Raw genomic sequence first — 20722 nt, 5'->3', positions numbered from 1 at the left:
CCCACCCCCCTTTGAACGGTGACATAGACATGATCCTTTTAACGTCTTTCCACCTGCAAAGACTGCCGGACAGATCTCAGATCTTCATGTCTAACAGACTGCCAGAGACGACATTTTAAATGTTGACTGATTAACAACATTACTGACTGTGTTGTGTGCGTACATGCTTAAGATGCATGCAGAGACCAGCTTCACTCTGGAGGCCAATGTTTGTGCATTTATGTTAACCCCAAAGAACACTTGGTCTGACGTCTGTGATAGCAAACTTGTTTTAATGATCCACCGCACTCCCTGTAAAGCGATTGCGTCTTTTCGGAGGACCTTTGCTCCCACTTGTCCTGTTTTAAAAACTCCAAAACAGACATGTCAGTGGTCACTGCAGGGGGAGGGTTAGAATACACACTGACAAGCTGTAGGCACTTAGACACATTAGTCTCGAGTTTTTGGTTAATTTAAAGAGAGCGGGGAAAAAAACCACCTTTGCAGCCATGACCACCTTTGACGAGATCTTGGAAGAAGCGGGGAAGTTCGGTCCCTATCAGAGGCGTATCTTTGCCATGCTGTGCTTGTCGTCCATTCCCTTCGCCGGCGTGTACGTCGGCATCGTCTTCCAGGGTTTCACCCCGGATCACTGGTGTCGGGACTCTGCGGTGGTGGAGATGAGGCAGACGTGCAGCTGGAGCCTGGCGGACAGCCGCAGGCTGACGGTGCCTGTGGTCAACGTCTCCGGAGGGCTGCAGCAGAGCAGCTGTGAGCAGTACGACGTGGACTGGAACACCACGACGCTCGGCTGTGACACACAGGAACTGGACCTCAGCATAACTCCTACAACTGCCTGCAAAGATGGCTGGGAGTACGACTATAAGGGCAGACAGTCCTTCGTTACGGAGGTTAGTAACAATGCAGTGCAATATGTTGTAGCTTGGAAAAATATAGCATCTTTGTGCAAGTGTAGCATTTTTCTAATTATTCTGATGGCCAAATGTTTAAGGAAAACAGTTACTGCACTCCTAAGTGTCCCTGTATATGAATAGTTCAACATTTTGGAATTTCCTTTTGTTGAGTTTAAAAAAAGTTCAAATAATGCTGATGTTTTGATAACCATGTACTTTTATGTTTTGATGTATTCAATGTACGCTGCAGCTGTGTTAGGCGAAAGGGATTGTATCAATACTGATTAGACCTAATCAATATCTTTCTGTTTCACACCATCCTAAGCCTCTCAAGAATAATTACATCATGTCTGTATGCTAAGTGTCAGATAGTCAGACAAGAAGATAAATACTTCTCTGTCCACATGTGTGTGCATTGAGTATGACACTAGAGTCAGGAGGTGATTAGCTTAGTTTAGCATAAAGAGTGGAAGTAGAGTGGCAATCGCTGAAGTTCAAAAACTCACTCGCCTAAAATTCACTAGTTGTTGTGATGTTTTATCTCGTTTGTTTAATCCAAAAATGTCAAAACGACAAAATATGGTTACAGGTGGAACAAGGACATATAATAAGAAGATAAGATAATCATGCGAAAATAACAAACGGTGTGACTGTTTGTGACTTTTTCGTTGTTTTTTTAATCTCCTCAATTCCTCTACAAGGATCTTATGTAATGTTGTCCCGCCTGTTCAACATAAGCTCCTCGTAGAAGTAATCAGGAGATTGGAAAAACAAAATAAAAATCACGAACATGCACACTATTTCTTTATTTGTAATTCAAGTTTTTTTATTGCTTTTTCCTTTGGTGCATGACAGCTCAGCGTATCACATACAGAGACATTTCCTGTTACAATACAAACCAAGTCTTAACCATAGACGGAACAAACAAACAATAAAATATATATATATATATATATATAAACACACACACACATAAATATAAATATATGCATATATACATACATGAAATCAGGTACAACAAGACTATAACATTATCTGCTTTAGGGGCACATCAATATTGGAATACTTAGCAGTGTTGTTCATAATACAGCTTTATCAGTCAGTGTGATGTATGTCCAGAAACTATCCCATGCTGGTGCTTCATCTTTTTTTACAGTGCTTATCCTGTTTAGCATATGCTCATATGAAGCTGTTTTTTTATCATGGTGTTGGCCCATTCTTAATGCCGGGATTTTAGGTGTTTTCCAATGTTTTAAGTATCGTCCTGGCAGCCACTGTAATGCCAACCATGATTACAGAAAACTCTTTACTTGATATCTTGTGTAATTGACAGAAGCTCCTGATTTGTAGGTACTTCCAAAAATGTTCTTTCCCCTTGAGCTTGTATTTTATAGTTAAGTCAGAATATGACACAAACAAGTCCTCTTCAAAAAGATCAGCAATGTTACATATACCATTATCATGCCATTTTTTCCAAAATACTGATGTCTTCCCAATTTTAATCATAGAGGTATACCATAGAGAGGAGTAGGATTGAATAAGTCAGGTGAAGACTGGGAGAGTCTATCTATATGCGAAAACGGAAATGCCAACTTATTTTCAATAGTAACCCAATCTATTGTATTATCTTTAGTCCAGTGCTTGGCTATTTTGCATGCACACTATTTCTAACATTTTCACTTCAGGAAAGTTTTTAAAATTCCTTTTTTTTTTTTGTGGCCAGGTTAGCTCAATTGGTAGAGCGAGCGCACATATGTAGAGGTTTACTTCTCGACGCGGCGACTGCGGGTTTGGCTCCGACCTGCGGCCCTTTGCTGCATGTCATTCCCCACCTCTCTTCCCTTTCATGTCTTCATCTGTCCTGTGAAAATAAAGGCCTAAAAAAAAAAAAATTGTCATTTAAAGAACTTTCAGGAAAAATATAAAAAGAGAAATAAATATTATTATGATTGACCTTGTTTGTTTGTTGTCCCAGTTCGACCTGGTGTGTTCAGATGCGTGGTTGGTGGATATGTACCAGGCCACTCTCAATGTGGGCTACCTGGTTGGGAGCATCGCCATTGGCTACCTGGCCGACAGGTAAGCTTAGGATTTGAAACCCTTCCGTGTGGACGCCTGAAGCAATAGTTATGTCACTTGTTTGTGTCTTTGCCTTCAGGTTTGGCAGGAAAATGAGCTTCCTGATGTCCAACGTGATGAATGGGATCGCAGGAATCCTGGTGGCCGTGGCTCCAAACTACGTGTCTTTGCTGGTTTTCAGAACGCTCTACGGGTTCGGAGTGAAAGGAGGTTGGATGTCCGGATACGTGCTGAGTAAGAACAACATTTAACCTTACAGCTGGGATTTATTTATTTTTCAGTTGTGTGACTCCAACGAAGTTTAAAGAAACTACAAGCACATCTTGAGCGTGGTTCTTTTTCTTACCCCTCTCAGTCACAGAGATCGTGGGGGTGGAGTACAGACGCACAGTGGGAGTCATTTACCAGATGTTCTTCAGTATCGGCATCCTCTTCCTCCCTCTGCTCGCCTACTTTATCACTGACTGGCGCTGGCTGCAGGTGGTCATCACCGTCCCCTACATCCTCTTCCTGTCATACTATTGGTAAGAAACTCTTGTTATGCTTTAATTTGATGCTTTACACAGAAAGTGAAGACTTAAACGATTTCAAAAAAGAAAGAAAATGTCTTTTAAACTAACTAAATGTTTGTATTTGTAGGTTTATCCCAGAGTCTCCAAGATGGCTTCTCTCTCAGAAGAAAAAGTCCAAAGCTGTGGAGATCACTGAGGCCATGGCCAAAGAAAACAAGATGACCCTGTCCAAGAACATCGAGGTAGCTGCTCGCGCCAACTGTGTCCTGTTCACTAAAACGGCTACAGACAGACGAAATGCACGCATCTGTAAAAATAAAGTTTAGGATAAGACTAGGCATGGGCCGGTATACGAGTCTGACGGTATGATAACCTGCAAAAATATCACAGTTTCACAGGATTGCAATTACAGCCCTACAATGTATAATTTTTTTAAATGTCTGGGTAAAAAACTAAAACATTTTCCCCATTGAACACAATGTATTTTATTTTTTAAACACCGCACACTGGCAGGGAGACTGATTACTAAACTGCAGTTTCTCTCCCTGACCACTCATAAAAAAACAGCTCATAGCTTAGGAACGGTATGACGGAAATTCGTCACCTTCCTAAAATAATGGCTTATGTCATTTTTTCAGGCTTTTCAGAAAACACAAAAAACTGAACGGCCTAAGTCACACACTTGACATAGGCCATTATACTAAAGGTGTAGAATCACAAGACCTCTTCAACTGAGGATGTAGGCAATTTCACCAGAGGTGGCCAGCTCCATTAGGAGATGATTTAGGCAAAAAAAATAATTTTCTTCAAAAAATGACTTGGGCGATTATTTTAGGAAGGTGACGAACTGTTAGTGATTTTGAAACCTTGACTTTTTCAAACCGCGGTATACCTTGAAACCTGTAAATGGCCCATGCCTAGATAAGACACACACTTTTTCATGCTTTAACACTGCTTCCTGTAGATTTAAGAGATACATTTTTGTATTTAATTATTTATTACAGCTTCCTTTCTTTCCCACTTTATTTGTGACCTTTTAATGCTTTATTTTTGTATACAGTAGATGCACAATATACTCTATTTAGTGTTGTAGTTTTATTTATTATATTTATTCATATGTTTTCACACTTAACCTGCTGTGTTCAGTTTCCCTGTGTTGGATTAAAAAAAAAAAATCTTATTTATTTAAAACATATTAGTAAAATATCCCCCCCCAAAACAAATCAGTAAAATATCCAGTAAAAAAATGTATTAAATAGAAGCGCATTGTTTGTGAAATATCTGGGGGCAAAAATCGGTAACATCGGAAAATTATTAGTAGAATATCTATAAACAAATTAGTAAAGTTTTGGGAAAAATTGCAAAAGCTATTTTACCGTTTTTTACGTACACCGGTTACATATAATGTTATTAAAAGATCTAAAAGAGGAAAACAGTTTATCTTTAATTTCAGCAGCATTACTCAACATAAGTTGAAAATGTTGTAATTGTCTGATCCTGCAGACTTTGAGAGATGATAACGCAGAGTCCTGCACTGCCTCCTTCATGGATCTGATCAGAACTCCAAAAATGAGAAAACACACTTTCATCCTCAGCTACAACTGGTGAGCATGTTTTGTTTTTTTGAAGTTAGAAGTGATCATTTATGTGTGATGTGGGTTGTTTTTCTTTCAAACATTGATCTTTGTAATGCTTAACTTAAAGTGCTCATATTATGCTTTTTCCTTTTCTTTTATTGTGCTATATATCTTTTTTGTGCACGTGTGAAAGTGAGAAAGCCCAAAGTCCACCCCAAAGGGACTTACCATCTCCAACAGAAAACACTGTTCACCAACTGCTCCAAACAGCTCTGTTGTAGTCCAGCCTTTACTTCAGAGACAAACATGGTCACTTTGTAACACACGTTATAATGCTCGCCTAGCTGCTAGCGTAGCACGCCCTCATACTCTGCTTCTGACTGGCTAGTAGTCCTTACCTAGGTACTGAGCATGTACGAATCCCAACAAAGATAGGAACAGAAGTGAGATGTCTCACTCTGTAGCTAAAACAGAGAGCTCAACACACAGGGTGAAAAGAGGAGCTGCAGCAATGTGCAGTTCGACAAAAATATGGTGTTTTTTGAAAATTAAACCATGTGAACCTATTCAGCTATAACCTCTAAATACAATTATGATCCTGAAAATGAGCAGAATATGAGCACTTTAAAGTATAGCATTGGAAGTAAAAATATCACTTTAATTACGATTCTCCCAATCGTCTCTGCCAGGTTCACCAGTGCTGTGGTCTACCAGGGTTTGATCATGAGGCTGGGTATTCTGGGAGGAAACGTCTACGTCGACTTCCTCGTCTCCGGCCTGGTGGAGTTCCCTGCTGCGCTCCTCATCCTCGTCACCATCGAACGATTTGGCAGACGCATTCCCTTCGCCTCCGCCAACATCGTAGCCGGAGCCGCCTGCTTCATCACCGCCTTCATCCCTGACAGTGAGTATTTGGCGACAGCTGGGAGATGGGGAACAAGACATTCAGATGTCATCAGATTAACATTCCTGTCTGTCTTTGCAGGTATGTTCTGGTTTAAGACGGCGGTGGCCTGCATCGGTCGGCTGGGGATCACCATGGCCTTTGAGATGGTGGTGTTTGTCAACACTGAACTCTATCCAACGTTTGTCAGGTAAAATGTACAAACTGTACACGCTCTCGGTTGTTGTTTTTTTGGGGGGGGATGCACTCCCAATTTGAAAAAAGTCATCTAGCCCTTGTTTCTATCAAGGTTGACATGTTTATTATGAGTTCCTTATGACTAAAGTGCCAAATACAGTACAGGCCAAACGTTTGGACACACCTTCTCATTCAATGTGTTTCTTTATTTTCATGACTATTTACATTGTAGACTCTCACTGAAGGCATCAAAACTATGAATGAACACATATGGAATTATGTACTTAACAAAAAAGTGTGAAATAACTGAAAACATGTCTTATATTTTAGATTCCTCAAAGTAGCCACCCTTTGCTTTTTTTGATAACTCTGTAAACCCTTGGTGTTCTCTCAATGAGCTTCATGAGGTAGTCACCTGAAATGGTTTTACCTTCACAGGTGTGCTTTGTCAGGGTTAATTAGTGGAATTTTGTCCCTTATTAATAAAAAAGCAAAGAGTTGCTACTTTGAAGAATCTAAAATATAAGACATGTTTTCAGTTATTTCACACTTTTTTGTTAAGTACATAATTCCATATGTGTTCATTCATAGTTTTGATGCCTTCAGTGAGAATCTACAATGTAAATAGTCATAAAAATAAAAAGGAAACGCATTTGAATGAGAAGGTGTGTCCAAACTTTGACTACTGCATGTGTTTTCAGCCTCCGCTACTTGTTAATTGTACTTGGTCATGTGCTGACAACACAGCATGCAAAAATGCTAGCATAGTAAAAGTCTGTTAGCGTGTTATAATGCTAACCATCCATGCTAAAAGTAAGCAGGTTGAAAAGCTAAATGTGCACATCTTAAAATGCTGTTACCTGCTAAATGTCAGGCTGTTAACCTCCAGACGTGGTTACATCCAATGTTAACAGCCTGAGTAATTTAGCATGCAGAAATTACATCATCAGCATGCAAATGTTGGCATTCAGTCCGACTGATGAAAGTTGAGCCGAGTGAGATGTCCTAAAATGGCCACTAAACGGAGGATGGACAGAGTGTGAATGAAAAATGCATCTCTTAATTGTCAGAAGAGCTACCTAACACAGTGTTTGGAAAAGTGAATATACTATATGTGCAAATGTGCATGTTCTCATCAACTAAACTAAACAATTCAGTTGTTGTTTTGTCTGTAGGAACCTGGGCGTGTCCGTTTGTTCCACCCTGTGTGATGTTGGAGGGATCGTAGCTCCCTTCCTGCTCTACAGACTGGCTGTCATCTGGCTGGAGCTGCCACTCATCATCTTCGGTGTGCTTTACATCATTATGTATATAAGCTATCCATCCTGAGAACACACTTTTTTCTGAAATGTTAAACAAAGACAGCTACAATAGATGAGGATGTTCTTTAAAAGCTGGTATTGTATACGTAATGGTGCTTTGGATATCAGATCTCATAACCTTTGTAAAACTTTCATAATGTCAGTCAGTGGGACATTTTGAATTGTCGATGACGCTGTTTCTAAAATCGTACATGTTGTGCAGGCTTTTTGGCCTTCGTGGCCGGTGGTTTGGTGCTGCTGCTTCCTGAGACCAAGGGTGTGCCGCTGCCCGAAACCATCGATGACATCGAGTTCCCAGAAACGTAAGTTTGCACAAAGCAAGAAAAGAATGATGTTATTTATTAGAGACATTTTGGCGCAATCCATAGTGGGCATGTGTATATCTGTATTCTGCATGCAGTTTCTCACATATTATGTCACATATTAGTTTCTAAATAATATACGGTAACACTTTACTTGAAGGTATCTACATAAGAGTGACATGACACTGTCATGAACACATGACACGGTCATGACACATGAACCCTAACCATAACATAACTTGTCATGACAAAAAAACGAATGACACAAAAAGAAGCCTTATGTCATAAACTTTATGAATTGTTTATAATGTTTATCTTTTATGTTACTCTTATATAGATACCTTCAAGTAAAGTGTAACCTAATATACTGTACGTATAATAGATCAGGGCTGCAACTAAGTTTTTTTTATATTAAAATTGATTAATCTGCAGATTATTTTCTCGATTATTTTCTTTATTTACAAAATGTAATAAATAAACCGGTGTAAAATGCTTGTTGTAATTTCCCACAGCCCAAAGTGATGTCTTCAGACTTCTGAGTAACAGTGTAGAACTCAGACATTAAGTTTACAATATCACGTATGACAAAGAAAAGCAGCAAATCCTCACATTTGAGAAGTTGAAACCAGCAGCTGTTTTCTATTCTTGTGACTAAAACGATTAATCAACTAGCAAAATAGTTGGCAGTCAATTTCCGGTTGATCGACTAATCGATTAGTCGTTAACATTATGTCATTTTGTGTGTTCAGAGTGAAGGAGAAAGCTGCACTGAGGAGCCAGCAGTTGGCGGACCTGCTGCCCAACGACAGCATATCGACCAACAAAGAACCAGCAGCTGTTTAATCTCCTTCTGTGACCAAAGTATTTATTTATGTTGCATTACCCTTGAAGAATTTAGGCTTTAGACTAAACTGCTGTAAAGTTTCTTTGTTAAGCCTTGGTGATGAGTGATGACTTATTCAAATATTTGTAAAGAGATGCATACACTTGCCTTATTATGTTGTTAGATTTATTATAGAAATATATTATTAAATTATTAAAGAGTTTTCTTTGTCACAATTTGGGCTCCAAGTGAAAAAAAAAACATTTATTGAACATTTTCCATGACTTAAAGTTGTAACCCTTTTAAGGTTTCAGTTGATTGGTTGATTTGTCTAAAGCAAATGCTTGTCAATAAAAGCCGGAACCAGAAGTGCATAAAGCAGTAAGTAATATACAGAACAAATACTAATAGAATAAATATAGAAAAGTGAATATAAAGAACATTAAGGGGTAGATATGAATATGCTAATAGAACCATTCTGAACCTATGCATCAGTTACAGTCAGGCAGAATATGTAGTGCAGGTATCAGTACAATAATGGCAATAAACAGCTGGGTGTCTGATATTAATATGGCGTATACACTATGGATCAGATAGATAGTAGTGTAAATATGAATACACTATAGCTCAGATAATCAGTGTGAAAAGTCATTTAACCAGAGTCCTGTTTACCCAATATTTAGAGATAGATATAGAAAGATATTATTCTTAACCAAAAAAATAAAGTGGGAAGAGAAACACCCGAAGGTGGTGGAAGAAGTAGTGGAAGTGGTGGAAGAAGTATTCAGATCTTTTACTTAGTAAATGTAGCAATACTAAAGTTTAAAAAAAAAAATCCCTGCATTCAAAATCTTTACCAAAAGTCAAAGTACTCGTGCAGAATCTTCCACTGATATCTCAAGTTCATCCTTTATGTGTTCATTATTTATATGTTGCAGCTGGTAAAGGGGGAGCTAATCTTAAGTACTTTTTTAAACCGTTGGGTAGCTTAACTATAATAATGTATAATCATGTATTATCATATCGTATCATTGATTTATATTTTTTGTATTAATAATCAAATCTGAAAAGAAGTGGCCGGTTTAGCTCAGTTGGTAGAGCAGGTGCACATATATAGAGGTTTACTCCTCGACGCAGGTTCGACTCCGACCTGCGTCCCTTTGCTGCATGTCGTTCCCCATCTTTCTCCCCTTTCATGTCTTCATCTGTCCTGTGAAAATAAAGGCCTAAAAATGCCCCAAAAAATATTTAAAGAAACTAAAGCTATGAAATGAATGTAGTGGAGTAAAAATACAAAATCTGCCTCAAAACTTTTAGTGGAGTAGAAGTATAAAGTAGCAAAAAATGGAACTACTCAAGTAAAGTACAAGTACCTTAGAATTGTACTTAAGTGCAGTTCTTGAGTAAATGTAGCTCCACCTCTGACGGTAGACAATGTGACGTGCATAAATTTGTGTTGCGCAACCCTGGAAGCACACTGTACGCATACTAAGAGAATATGCTTTAGCTCGTGGTTGGTTCAGGTTCATTCAATGATTGCGTAACTCCCCCGTGTATTATCTGTTTAACTCCATTAAACAGTAACATGTTTTCAACACTACTGCAGCTTAAACTATTTTAAACAGGCCTTTTTTTTTGGACTTCAGCTCCACATCGACAAGAGGAGGAGTGGGAAGCAGACTTCTGACATTTTTACTCTGATCCAGGGTGTGCTGAACAGTGCAAACGTTTGCCATGGCGACCTTTGATGACCTCCTGGAAGAAGCTGGGAGTTTCGGCCGCTGTCAGAAGCGTATCTTTGCCCTGCTCTGTCTGCTGTCGATACCTTATTCAGGTGTGTACGTTGGGACCGTTTTTCAGAGTTTCACCCCGGATCACTGGTGTCGGGACTCTGCGGTGGTGGAGAGGAGGCAGGCGTGCGGCTGGAGCCTGGCGGACAGCCGCAGGCTGACGGTGCCTGTGGTCAACGTCTCCGGAGGGCTGCAGCAGAGCAGCTGTGAGCAGTACGACGTGGACTGGAACACCACGACGCTCGGCTGTGACACACAGGAACTGAACCTCAGTGAGGTCCCACTTACAACGTGCAAGGTGAGACCTCTTAGATGATTTAATAAAATGTTTTGGATTATTTGGTTCTCTAATAGAATTCCCAGAAAGCTTTCGTGGGTTTTTGTGGAAGTTTGGTGGGATAACCAATATATACAAATGAGAATTTTCACTTATAATAATAAGCATGCAGATTATAATTTCTAATTTCAATTTAAAGGGGTCATAAAAAAAAAGCAACTGTCTTTTTCAGTGCTTGTGCACCTACATTTGGGCATCTGGAGTGCCTACCAACCCACAAACTGAAACCAGTCAGTTTTTTGTGGGCTGATTAGATCCGAAACATGGGATTCAACAGGCCATTCATATGTCAAATGCAGGCTCATTAGAATTATTATTATTATTATTATTATTATATACTGCCCCCCATATGAGTATCTCCACCCACAGCTTTAGAAGTACCTTTGTAAAGGTGCACCAAAAAAGTATGGACAGTATGAGAAAAATAATGTTGAACATGAAAGCATTTAAACATGTTCTAGTAAAACAAAACCAATACAAGCTGGAACCTGGAAATGAGTATGACATGTGTCCTTTTAGGGATTGGAAACAGTTAAAGGAATAGTACGACATTTTGGAAAATACTTATTCATTTTCTTGCAGAGTTAGATGAGAAGTTTACTCTCATGTCCGTATTAAGCTACAGCCAGTTAGCTTAGCACAAAAACTGAAAACGGCTAGTCTGGCTCTGTCCAAAAGTAACACAAATAACACATTATAGTATCTTGTTGCTTTGGGCTTTGTTCTGTTTGTCTGTGTTGTTCGTTTTAAATCTTTTTTTGTGTTTTTGTCGTTATATGGCATTTTTTTTGTTGTAGGCTATGCATGGTGTTCAAAATTAACACCATCTTCCAGGCAAATGCTGGTAAAATGTGCAAGTGGCTAGTAGAACATTCACTCTCCATTTAGCTGATGGACAAGAAAAAAGATTTCAACCCTGTAAATGGTTGTATGTAAGCACATGGTTGTAAATGTTTACGTATTAAAAATCGAAAATGTGCTTTCTGCTTTCATGTGTTAAAATGTAGTACTTTGTTCTACTTTGACTACAGAACTCCTTGGCAGTTGTGTGCACATTTTCTCAGGAGGTCAACGGCAGAGTTCATACCCACATTCACAGCTATTCATTCTAGCATCTTTTTGGGACCTCCTCACATGAGGGCCCTGGGTACTCAATCTCCTTTCCATCCCCCACTCTGACACCCCTGAATGCAACATTTTGTTTTTGTTTTTAAGGATGGCTGGGAGTATCAGTATGAAGGCAGGACGTCCTTTGCCACAGAGGTGAGAAGAGAAATGTAATGCATTAACATAATGTGTGCTTAAAGGTCCCATGGCATGAAAATGTCACTTTGAGGTTTTTTAATATTAATATGCGTTCCCCCAGCCTGCCTATGGTCCCCCAGTGGCTAGAAATGGTGATAGGTGTAAACCGAGCCCTGGGTATCCTGCTCTGCCTTTGAGAAAATGAAAGCTCAGATTGGCCGATCTGGAATCTTCTCCTTATGAGGTCATAAGGAGTAAGGTTACCTCCCCTTTCTCTGCTTTGCCCGCTCAGAGAATTTGGCCCACCCATGAGAGAGAGACATCATGGCTTTCAAACGAGCAAAGTGGCAGTTGGTCAAGGCCGTTTTTATTTTGAGGGTCTTTTAAAGTCATTACATGCTGTCTCAGCTAGCCGTTAGCCGAATTAGCTGTTAGCTAAACCAACGTAGCTTCCTTTATTCAGTGGTGCGCGGTGGTTTATGGGACTTGTACCTTTGACTTTTTTGGGGATTTTCTGTTCGTTTTTTCACTCAAAATGGTACGTTGTATGCATATGACTCACATACCATCTGGATATCCTAATGCATGGTCTAAAACTCTTTATATACGGATTTTTCCAGACGTCAATGGGAGAAATGAACGGGAAATTTACTTCCGGAACCCAAGGTCTCTCAGTGGAGGGGCGGGACTGTTGAACTCTATAGCTACAGACACAGAAATGGCACATCCTAAGGAAAGCTCATTGTGGGACTGGCTCTACTGGCTGTAATTCTGCACCAAGGCTGAATTTCGGGAAAGAGACTTCAGATACAGTATTAGGGGACCACTAAGGTCTATATAAAAGAGACTTCAGATACAGTATTAGGGGACCACTAAGGTCTATATAAAAGAGACTTCAGATACAGTATTAGGGGACCACTAAGGTCTATATAAAAGAGACTTCAGATACAGTATTAGGGGACCACTAAGGTCTATATAAAAGAGACTTCAGATACAGTATTAGGGAACCACTAAGGCCTATATAAAAGAGACTTCAGATACAGTATTAGGGGACCACTAAGGTCTATATAAAAGAGACTTCAGATACAGTATTAGGGGACCACTAAGGTCTATATAAAAGAGACTTCAGATACAGTATTAGGGGACCACTAAGGTCTATATAAAAGAGACTTCAGATACAGTATTAGGGGACCACTAAGGTCTATATAAAAGAGACTTCAGATACAGTATTAGGGGACCACTAAGGTCTATATAAAAGAGACTTCAGATACAGTATTAGGGGACCACTAAGGTCTATATAAAAGAGACTTCAGATACAGTATTAGGGGACCACTAAGGTCTATATAAAAGAGACTTCAGATACAGTATTAGGGGACCACTAAGGTCTATATAAAAGCATCCAAAGAGCACCATGTCATGGGACCTTTAAAAATAATTTCAATTGCAACCAAAAGTAAATTATTTAATATTTAACTGTGCGGACATAAAGACATCCTGTACAGAGACATAACATTTTTCCTTTTGGTCCCAGTTTAACCTGGTGTGTTCAGATGGATGGTTTGTGGACATGTACCAGTCCACTCTCAATTTGGGCTTCCTTGGTAGCAGCTTTGCTTTTGGTTTCTTTGCTGACAGGTGAGGCAAATTGGCCACAATAACACATTCATTAGTAGTAACTTTATAGCTGTATTTTGCAGAAAGCTTAGTGGCAAGTTGGTCTAGATTTATTTCTGAGAGAATTGAGACTTGCCTCACTAGATAGATTTTATATACTGTTTTATATGCTAAAGCTTTCCATCATATTATTAAACAAATTCAACACAACATTTTTGTGTGCTTTTTTTAAAGCTGTTATTTTGAAATAAATTCTCGCCCATTGTCTTTCATTCTGCAGGTTTGGCAGGAAGATCAGTTTCCTGGTGTCCAACATACTGAATGCGATCTCAGGGATTGCACTGGCTGTGGCTCCAAACTACATCTCCATCCTGGTGTTGAGGTGCATCTTTGGCTTTGGAGTCAAAGGAGGCTGGATGTCCTCATATGTGCTGCGTAATGATGACTTTCAATGTTCATTTTCACACACCCAAACAAATATGCCACATACAGTATGTTAGTTGACCAACCTTAGGCTAACATTAACCAAACTTAAAGGAGATGTTCGGAGTTTTTGAAGTGGGGTTGTATAAGTTACCTATCCATAGTCCGTTTGGAGAAGCAGGCAGTAGTACCAGCACGGAAGCTAAGCAAAGTACAGCTGTGGACAGAAATAAAATGTTCTTCAGCCACCTAAAAGTGTACGCAATATTCAGAATATTTTCACTGCTTTATCTCGCTGTGAGACAGCTCTGGGGAACTCAAGCTGTTGTCTCTCTCCGAAAGCCACCAGATTCCTTTGACGAAAGTAATTTTAGCTCGCAGAACGCGGGAGTTGCTGGTGAAGCTGTGAAAATATTGTTAAAAATAGCGTACACTGAAACATATGCTGTTTTTTTAGGTGTCTAAAATGCGTTAAGCTGCTGCTCATTGTAGTACAGGTTGTCAGTAAAGATAATATATTTCTTTATGCCCATTTTCCAGAAATCTATGTCCACTTTGTGATTGATGCTCATTTTGAATGTTTCCTGTCTCTCTGTCAGTCACAGAGATTGTTGGAGTGGAGTACAGACAGACTGTGGGCATTTTGTACCAGATGTTCTTTAGTGTTGGTGTCCTCATCCTCCCTCTGCTCGCCTACTTCATCACTGACTGGCGCTGGCTGCAGTTCGTCATCACTGCGCCCTTCATCTTCTTCTTGTCCTACTACTGGTAACATTCTTTCAAGAATCATACCGTCCTGGCTGTAGATTTGGTTGCAGTCATCGTCCTGTCCCTCTTTAATGTCTGTTTAAGTACTTTGTTTAAAAAATATATATATCTATTGCAATGAACAAGACCCTTGCCGTGTATTTCAAACATTATGAGACCAACATCCTTGGTTTTGCTGTCAGTAATGATTTGGGACATTATGTTCTTTGTTATCCCATACCCACTCCCAAAAAAAGATATAAATGTTGAATATATCCTCCAATATCTGAGTTTTTCTGACTGTTGTTGGCATTTAATATGGATAACTGCTCATTATTATTAACAGGCTTCCCGGTCACATTTGTGTCTCTGGAGCACTGCCAGCCACAGAACGAAAATGTCAAAAAGTAGTTTGTCTGCCACGCCTGGTGGCCTAGAGGGTAAGTGGTTAACCATAAACTACAATGTCCCCAGTCTAAAAAAACGCATTAGAACAAGAAAGAGACTGAGATCGTCCATTACAAGATGTGTTTGGGGAACATTTGATTTTTGTATCTGTAAAAATGATGTGTCTCAGGTTTATCCCAGAGTCTCCGAGGTGGCTCATCTCTCAGAACAAGTCTGCGAAAGCTTTAAAGATCACCGAAGCTATGGCTAAGGAGAACAAGAGGAAGCTCAAGAATTCTGGGGTAAATTGATTTAGCCGTTTACCTTAAATCTCAATTCTCCTGAAAGGAAACACGACTTCTTCTTTTCGGTACCATTTCATGCCATTTCATGATCTAATGTGTCAAATCACTTGTACTAAGATCCTAACTTAATGTCACAACTGGATCACGATTACTTGATTCAGACTGTGACTGATGAGGAGGGTGGTTCCTCTTCGGCCTCTTTGCTGGCTTCGGAACGTCCAAACACAAAAAAACACTATTCTTTTATCTGAGAAACAGATCACGATTTCACCACGTCTTGCATCTAAACATTCAACATAGCATTTTAAATTTTTTTTTTTTTTTTTTTTTTTTTTTTTTTTTTTTTATTTTTTTTTTTTTTAACTTTTTTTTACATTTACATTTCTTTTTTTTTTTTAAATTAATATATTATTATTTTTTATTAATATTTTTTTTTTTTTTAATATAAAAAAAAATTATTTTTTTTTTTAAAATATTATATATTATAATAAAAAAAAAATTTTAATAAAAAATATTTTTTTTATTTTTTTTTTATATTGATATTATATCGATATCGTGATGTAGGGCTGTGCAATTAATCCAAAATTAATCGTGATTATGATTTTGGCTCCCAACGATCACAAAAACAGAATAATCGAGAAAAACAATGATTTAGCTCATTACGTTTTGCAAGTAAACTCTTATTTTCTCGTGTTCTGAATGAAAAAATAAAGTTTCAATAGGAAAAGTATTGAGGCAAATTTCACAGATTTATGTGTTTTTTTACTGTTTATTTATTTGACATTTTCCACAGTTTTTTAAGTTCAATAATTGCAACATCTTTCCAGAAGTTAACGAATAATCGTGTCAAATTATTGTGATTTCAATATTGACCGAAATAATCATGATTATGTTTTTTTTCCATAATCGAGCAGCCCTATCGTGATATGAGACTAGATATCGTCTTAGATTTTGGATGTCATAATATCGTGATATGACATAAATCTGGTCTTCTACTGGTTTTAAAGGCTGCATTACAGTAAAGTGATGTTGATGACTGTTGTAACTGTTCTATTATTTGCCTTTTCCCCACTTAGACATTATGTCCACAGTACTGATGATTATTTATCTAAAATCTAAGTGTGAAGATATTTTGTTAAAGCACCAATTGTCAACCCTGGAATATCGCCGCAACATCGATATCAAGGTATTTGGTTAAGAATATCGCGATATCTGATTTTCTCCATATCGCCCAGCCCTACTTCAACATTCCACCTCGAAGGGCCAACAGCTCGGCATATTTTGCCGTCTTGCTGATATAGCATCTGTTATGATTTGACACTATTAATAAAAAGTTGGTATTGAATTTCTCTCGTTGGCCTCCTCAAGACAGTCCTCCCAAGAGATGGGGAGTTCTAGGAGGATGACTTGTGTGGCCTAAATGTTGTAATTTTGTTGCATTCGTTGTAACAGAATGACAATACAGCCTTCTTAACGCTCCTTAAAGGTCCCATGGCATGAAAATTTCACTTTGAGGTTTTTTAACATTAATATGAGTTCCCCCAGCCTGCCTATGGTCCCCCAGTGGCTAGAAATGGTGATAGGTGTAAACCGAGCCCTGGGTATCCTGCTCTGCCTTTGAGAAAATGAAAGCTCAGATGGACCAATCAGGAATCTTCTCCTTATGAGGTCATAAGGAGCAAGGTTACCTCCCCTTTCTCTGCTTTGCCCGCCCAGAGAATTTGGCCCACCCATGAGAGAGAGACATCATGGCTTTCAAATGAGAAAAGTGGCAGTTGGTCAAGGCCACACCCCCACCCTCCACCTTGCCCCCCCTCTCTCCTCCTCAATAGCTACAGACACAGAAATGGCACATACTAAGGAAAGCTCATTGTGGGACTGGCTCTAGTGGCTGTAGTTCTGCACCAAAGCTGAATTTTGGGAAAGAGACTTCAGATACAGTATTAGGGGACCACTAAGGTCTATATAAAAGAGACTTCAGATACAGTATTAGGGGACCACTAAGGTCTATATAAAAGATACTTCAGATACAGTATTAGGGGACCACTAAGGTCTATATAAAAGAGACTTCAGATACAGTATTAGGGACCACTAAGGTCTATATAAAAGAGACTTCAGATACAGTATTAGGGGACCACTAAGGTCTATATAAAAGAGACTTCAGATACAGTATTAGGGGACCACTAAGGTCTATATAAAAGCATCCAAAGAGCACCATGTCATGGGACCTTTAAGTTCTGTAAATGCACTTTTGTCTCCACCCTTCAGGTATGTTCTGGTTTAAGACGGTGTTGGCCTGCATCGGTCGGTTGGGGATCACCATGACCTTTGAGATGGTGGTGTTCGTTAACACTGAGCTCTACCCCACATATGTCAGGTGAGGTCAGACCGATCCACTCAATTTTCACATTCATGACACTGTAGCTCTGGGAAAATACTGGTTCATTGCTACATTTCGGTTGGATTATTAAGTGGATTATCTGGATACAGGAACCTGGGCGTGTCCGTTTGTTCCACTCTGTGTGATATTGGAGGCATGGTAGCTCCCTTCCTGCTCTACAGACTGGCTGCCATCTGGCTGGAGCTGCCACTCATCATCTTCGGTAGGTTGTGACACCGCCACAAATGTGAGATGAAGGGTACGTATATAAATAACATGAAAAGTGGAGATGAGACACTCTTACCTGTTGCAGTGCTACATGTTGAGATAAATCCACAAAATGTCGCCATAATATTGATTTACAAAGCTGGAAGTTTGTAGATAATAGGTATTTTTTCTGTAACTGATTCAGTCAGGGTTTTATATCAAACAGGTGTGGTCGCGCTCGTAGCTGGAGGTTTAGTGTTGTTGCTGCCTGAAACCCGAGGAGTTCCTCTCCCTGAGACCATTGACGATATTGAGTTTCCTGATAGGTGAGAAATCTCAAAACTCTCCCAAAACGTTGAATGAATTCTTTACACATCATGAGAGTGTTCTTATATGTATTATGCTGTTGGATTATTGTTAATGTTGCATAAAGTTATGCTTAAAATTAGTGGATACTAATAAGTGGAACTAATTTGAACTAGTTTAGTGTTGGGTAGTTACAACTTACCGGCCACTTTATAAGATACACCTTGTGAGTAGTGGGTTGAACCCCTTTATGCTTTCAGAATAGGCTTAGTTCTTCGTGGCGTTGATGATTCAACATTCCTCCGAGATTTTGGTCCATATTGCCATGATAGCATCACGCAGTTAATGCAGAGCCATGATGTGAATCTTCCATTCCACCACATCCCACATCCCAATCTTTGCTTAGAAAGTGGCAAATGCAAACTTTGTAATTTACAAAAAACAAACTTGACAGGAATGTGCCTACCTCCACACTGTCTCTGACCCCCATGCGTACGCACATTAACTGGAGAAATGAGCAACTGCGACTCTAAAGTATACAGCCACGTGATTGGCTGATTGATTAGATATCTTCGTTAGTCGAGCAGTTGAACAGGTGTACCTAATAAAGTGGCTGGTAAGTATAGCAATTTTCATATTAGCTGATGAACAAAGTAGCACAACATAGAAATACAGTACATAAGTACCTCCAAACTGTATTGAAGGGCGTGTGCTAATGAAAGAAATTACTTTCTACCACTGCCATAAGATGTTTATTGTAGTTTAATTTTATTTAATAAAGTAATTGATGCCTAATTTTAAAGTAAAATTGCAAATTAATTACAATGAATTCAACTTAGATGTTTACCAATACGTGTGAGAAAGATTTTCTGAATATAATAGAATCTTAGTGAGTGATTTACCTGTTTAAAAGAATTTAAATTTTTTATGTGATCTGTAGGAATCAAGGCAGTGTTATTTCTTTCTATTCCCCGGTAAAATAATTTGTGCTTTTGTTCCCAGGAAAACGGAGGATGTAGTGGAGAACCAACAACTGAAGACACTTTTAAAGTCAGACCTGACAAACAACAAGGAAACAACAACTGTGTGACTGTCTTTGTGTGCATGCGTGTGTGTGTGTGTAGACTAATTCACTGTGATGCAACATGTTGCTAAAAAACAAGGATGTTTTCATACATTTTCTATAAAGCATGACTTCCTACTTTCTTTTGTATTAAGTTTTATTTTTCAGTAAAACACACATTTACAAACCAGGAACATGATCTGCTTCTTGTGTTTCCACCACAGGAAATATAACACCTGTTGACATCAGATAATACCAGACTACAAACTAAAGTAGATGTGTTGGAGCAGAACAGTACACACATATCAAAAATACTTTTAAAAACCACTCCGGTTACTTAATATGACTGGAGCTGTTGTGTATTTGTTCAAGGTGGATGGTTTTCAATTGGTTTTGATGGTTTGGTCGATCCAGTCGATAAACTTGGAGACTCGAGCGTAGACGCCGGGTTTCATGGCATTGGCGCATCCCAGCCCCCATGATGTCACCCCCTGCAGGATGTATGTGTTCTGGGAAGAACACACCAGAGGGCCGCCGCTGTCACCCTGCAGGGAGAAAAAAATGTTATGGCTTCCAGTTTCAACTGTTGCCAAAAAAAAAAATCATTGTCTTCTAACTAGTTGTCATTGTAGCCTGGACGACATGGGGGAAGTGCTAATTCAACCAAAACTGGCTATTTAATCAAGATTTCGCGGCATTGCTGTAACTGGTAAAAAAGGTTATGCATACGGGGCTCGGTGTACGTAATGCAAAATGTTTTTCAAACTCGACACAATAGGAAAGAAGGCAACGACGTTGTAGTACTCGAGATCGGTCTTGGTCTCGACCGCATTTGTACTCTGTCGTGTCTCGGATAAAGAGGACTCTGGATTTTATTTCAAGACCACAACTGCAGAGATTTCGTTAAATTGCCTGTGCATTGTCTGATTTATGCCTCCGTGTTTAACTTGCAAATGCAACCAATAACTTGACTCATGTCTAATTTGAAATTTGTTACCGTAAACCGCCCTCTCCCTGCCCCCTTTACACACACTCCCAAGAAGGTGAATGCAGGAGACAGGAGAAGAAGCTCTGGCTGTCTTAATAAAAATCTGGTCTTGACTCGGTCTTGCCCTGCCTTAGTCTTGGTCTTGACTTGGTCTCAAACCCTCAAAGTCTCGGTCTTGTCTCGGTCTCGGTCTCGATACACTCTGGTCGTGGTGAAGGTGGTCTTGACTAGAACACTGCGAGGCAGTGGAATCCCACATGCAGAGTGAGAAACACAACATCGCCAGTGTGGTAAACAGCAATGCACAATGCTATACGTTTCCATAGCTTTTGGGGTTTTTA

At 39.2% G+C, this 20722-nt stretch overlaps 3 protein-coding genes across 7 annotated transcripts in view; 2 read left to right on the top strand and 1 right to left on the bottom strand.

The window, feature by feature from the left end:
• The first annotated feature begins 364 nt into the window (after nt 1–364).
• Nucleotides 365–19535, top strand: LOC120546958 (solute carrier family 22 member 2-like). 3 transcript variants are annotated; one of them, XM_039782248.1, is made up of 11 exons: nt 365–890; nt 2869–2972; nt 3052–3206; nt 3328–3496; nt 3612–3726; nt 4988–5088; nt 5751–5965; nt 17706–17814; nt 17928–18040; nt 18251–18350; nt 19333–19535. In XM_039782248.1, exons 1-11 carry the CDS (start codon nt 489–491, stop codon nt 19418–19420), a joined length of 1671 nt encoding a protein of 556 aa, XP_039638182.1. In that variant the 5' UTR covers nt 365–488; the 3' UTR covers nt 19421–19535. The 3 variants fall into 3 exon arrangements, with proteins under 3 accessions (XP_039638182.1, XP_039638181.1, XP_039638180.1); XM_039782247.1 differs by lacking the exon at nt 17706–17814 and adding an exon at nt 6047–6155; XM_039782246.1 differs by lacking the exons at nt 17706–17814; nt 17928–18040; nt 18251–18350; nt 19333–19535 and adding exons at nt 6047–6155; nt 7318–7430; nt 7667–7766; nt 8516–8825 and having other exon boundaries at nt 366–890.
• Nucleotides 9935–15638, top strand: LOC120546959 (solute carrier family 22 member 2-like). 3 transcript variants are annotated; one of them, XM_039782251.1, is made up of 7 exons: nt 9935–10677; nt 11932–11979; nt 13493–13596; nt 13856–14010; nt 14598–14766; nt 15092–15185; nt 15323–15432. In XM_039782251.1, exons 1-6 carry the CDS (start codon nt 10324–10326, stop codon nt 15180–15182), a joined length of 921 nt encoding a protein of 306 aa, XP_039638185.1. In that variant the 5' UTR covers nt 9935–10323; the 3' UTR covers nt 15183–15185; nt 15323–15432. The 3 variants fall into 3 exon arrangements, with proteins under 3 accessions (XP_039638185.1, XP_039638183.1, XP_039638184.1); XM_039782249.1 differs by lacking the exon at nt 15092–15185 and having other exon boundaries at nt 15323–15638; XM_039782250.1 differs by having other exon boundaries at nt 15092–15428.
• plg (plasminogen) overlaps nt 19533–20722 on the bottom strand; it is a 13494-nt gene continuing 12304 nt past the window's right edge. The window contains exon 20 of the mRNA XM_039782245.1: nt 19533–19938. Coding sequence (XP_039638179.1) covers nt 19777–19938 — 162 coding nt within the window. The 3' untranslated portion in view covers nt 19533–19776. The remainder of the gene's footprint in view (nt 19939–20722) is intronic.

This window comes from Perca fluviatilis, chromosome 18 (genome assembly GCF_010015445.1).
Source record: "Perca fluviatilis chromosome 18, GENO_Pfluv_1.0, whole genome shotgun sequence".
In the NCBI taxonomy this organism is placed as follows: domain Eukaryota; kingdom Metazoa; phylum Chordata; class Actinopteri; order Perciformes; family Percidae; genus Perca; species Perca fluviatilis.
The sequence above is the reverse complement of the archived record's forward strand: the minus strand, read 5'-3'. Positions and strand labels throughout refer to the sequence as shown.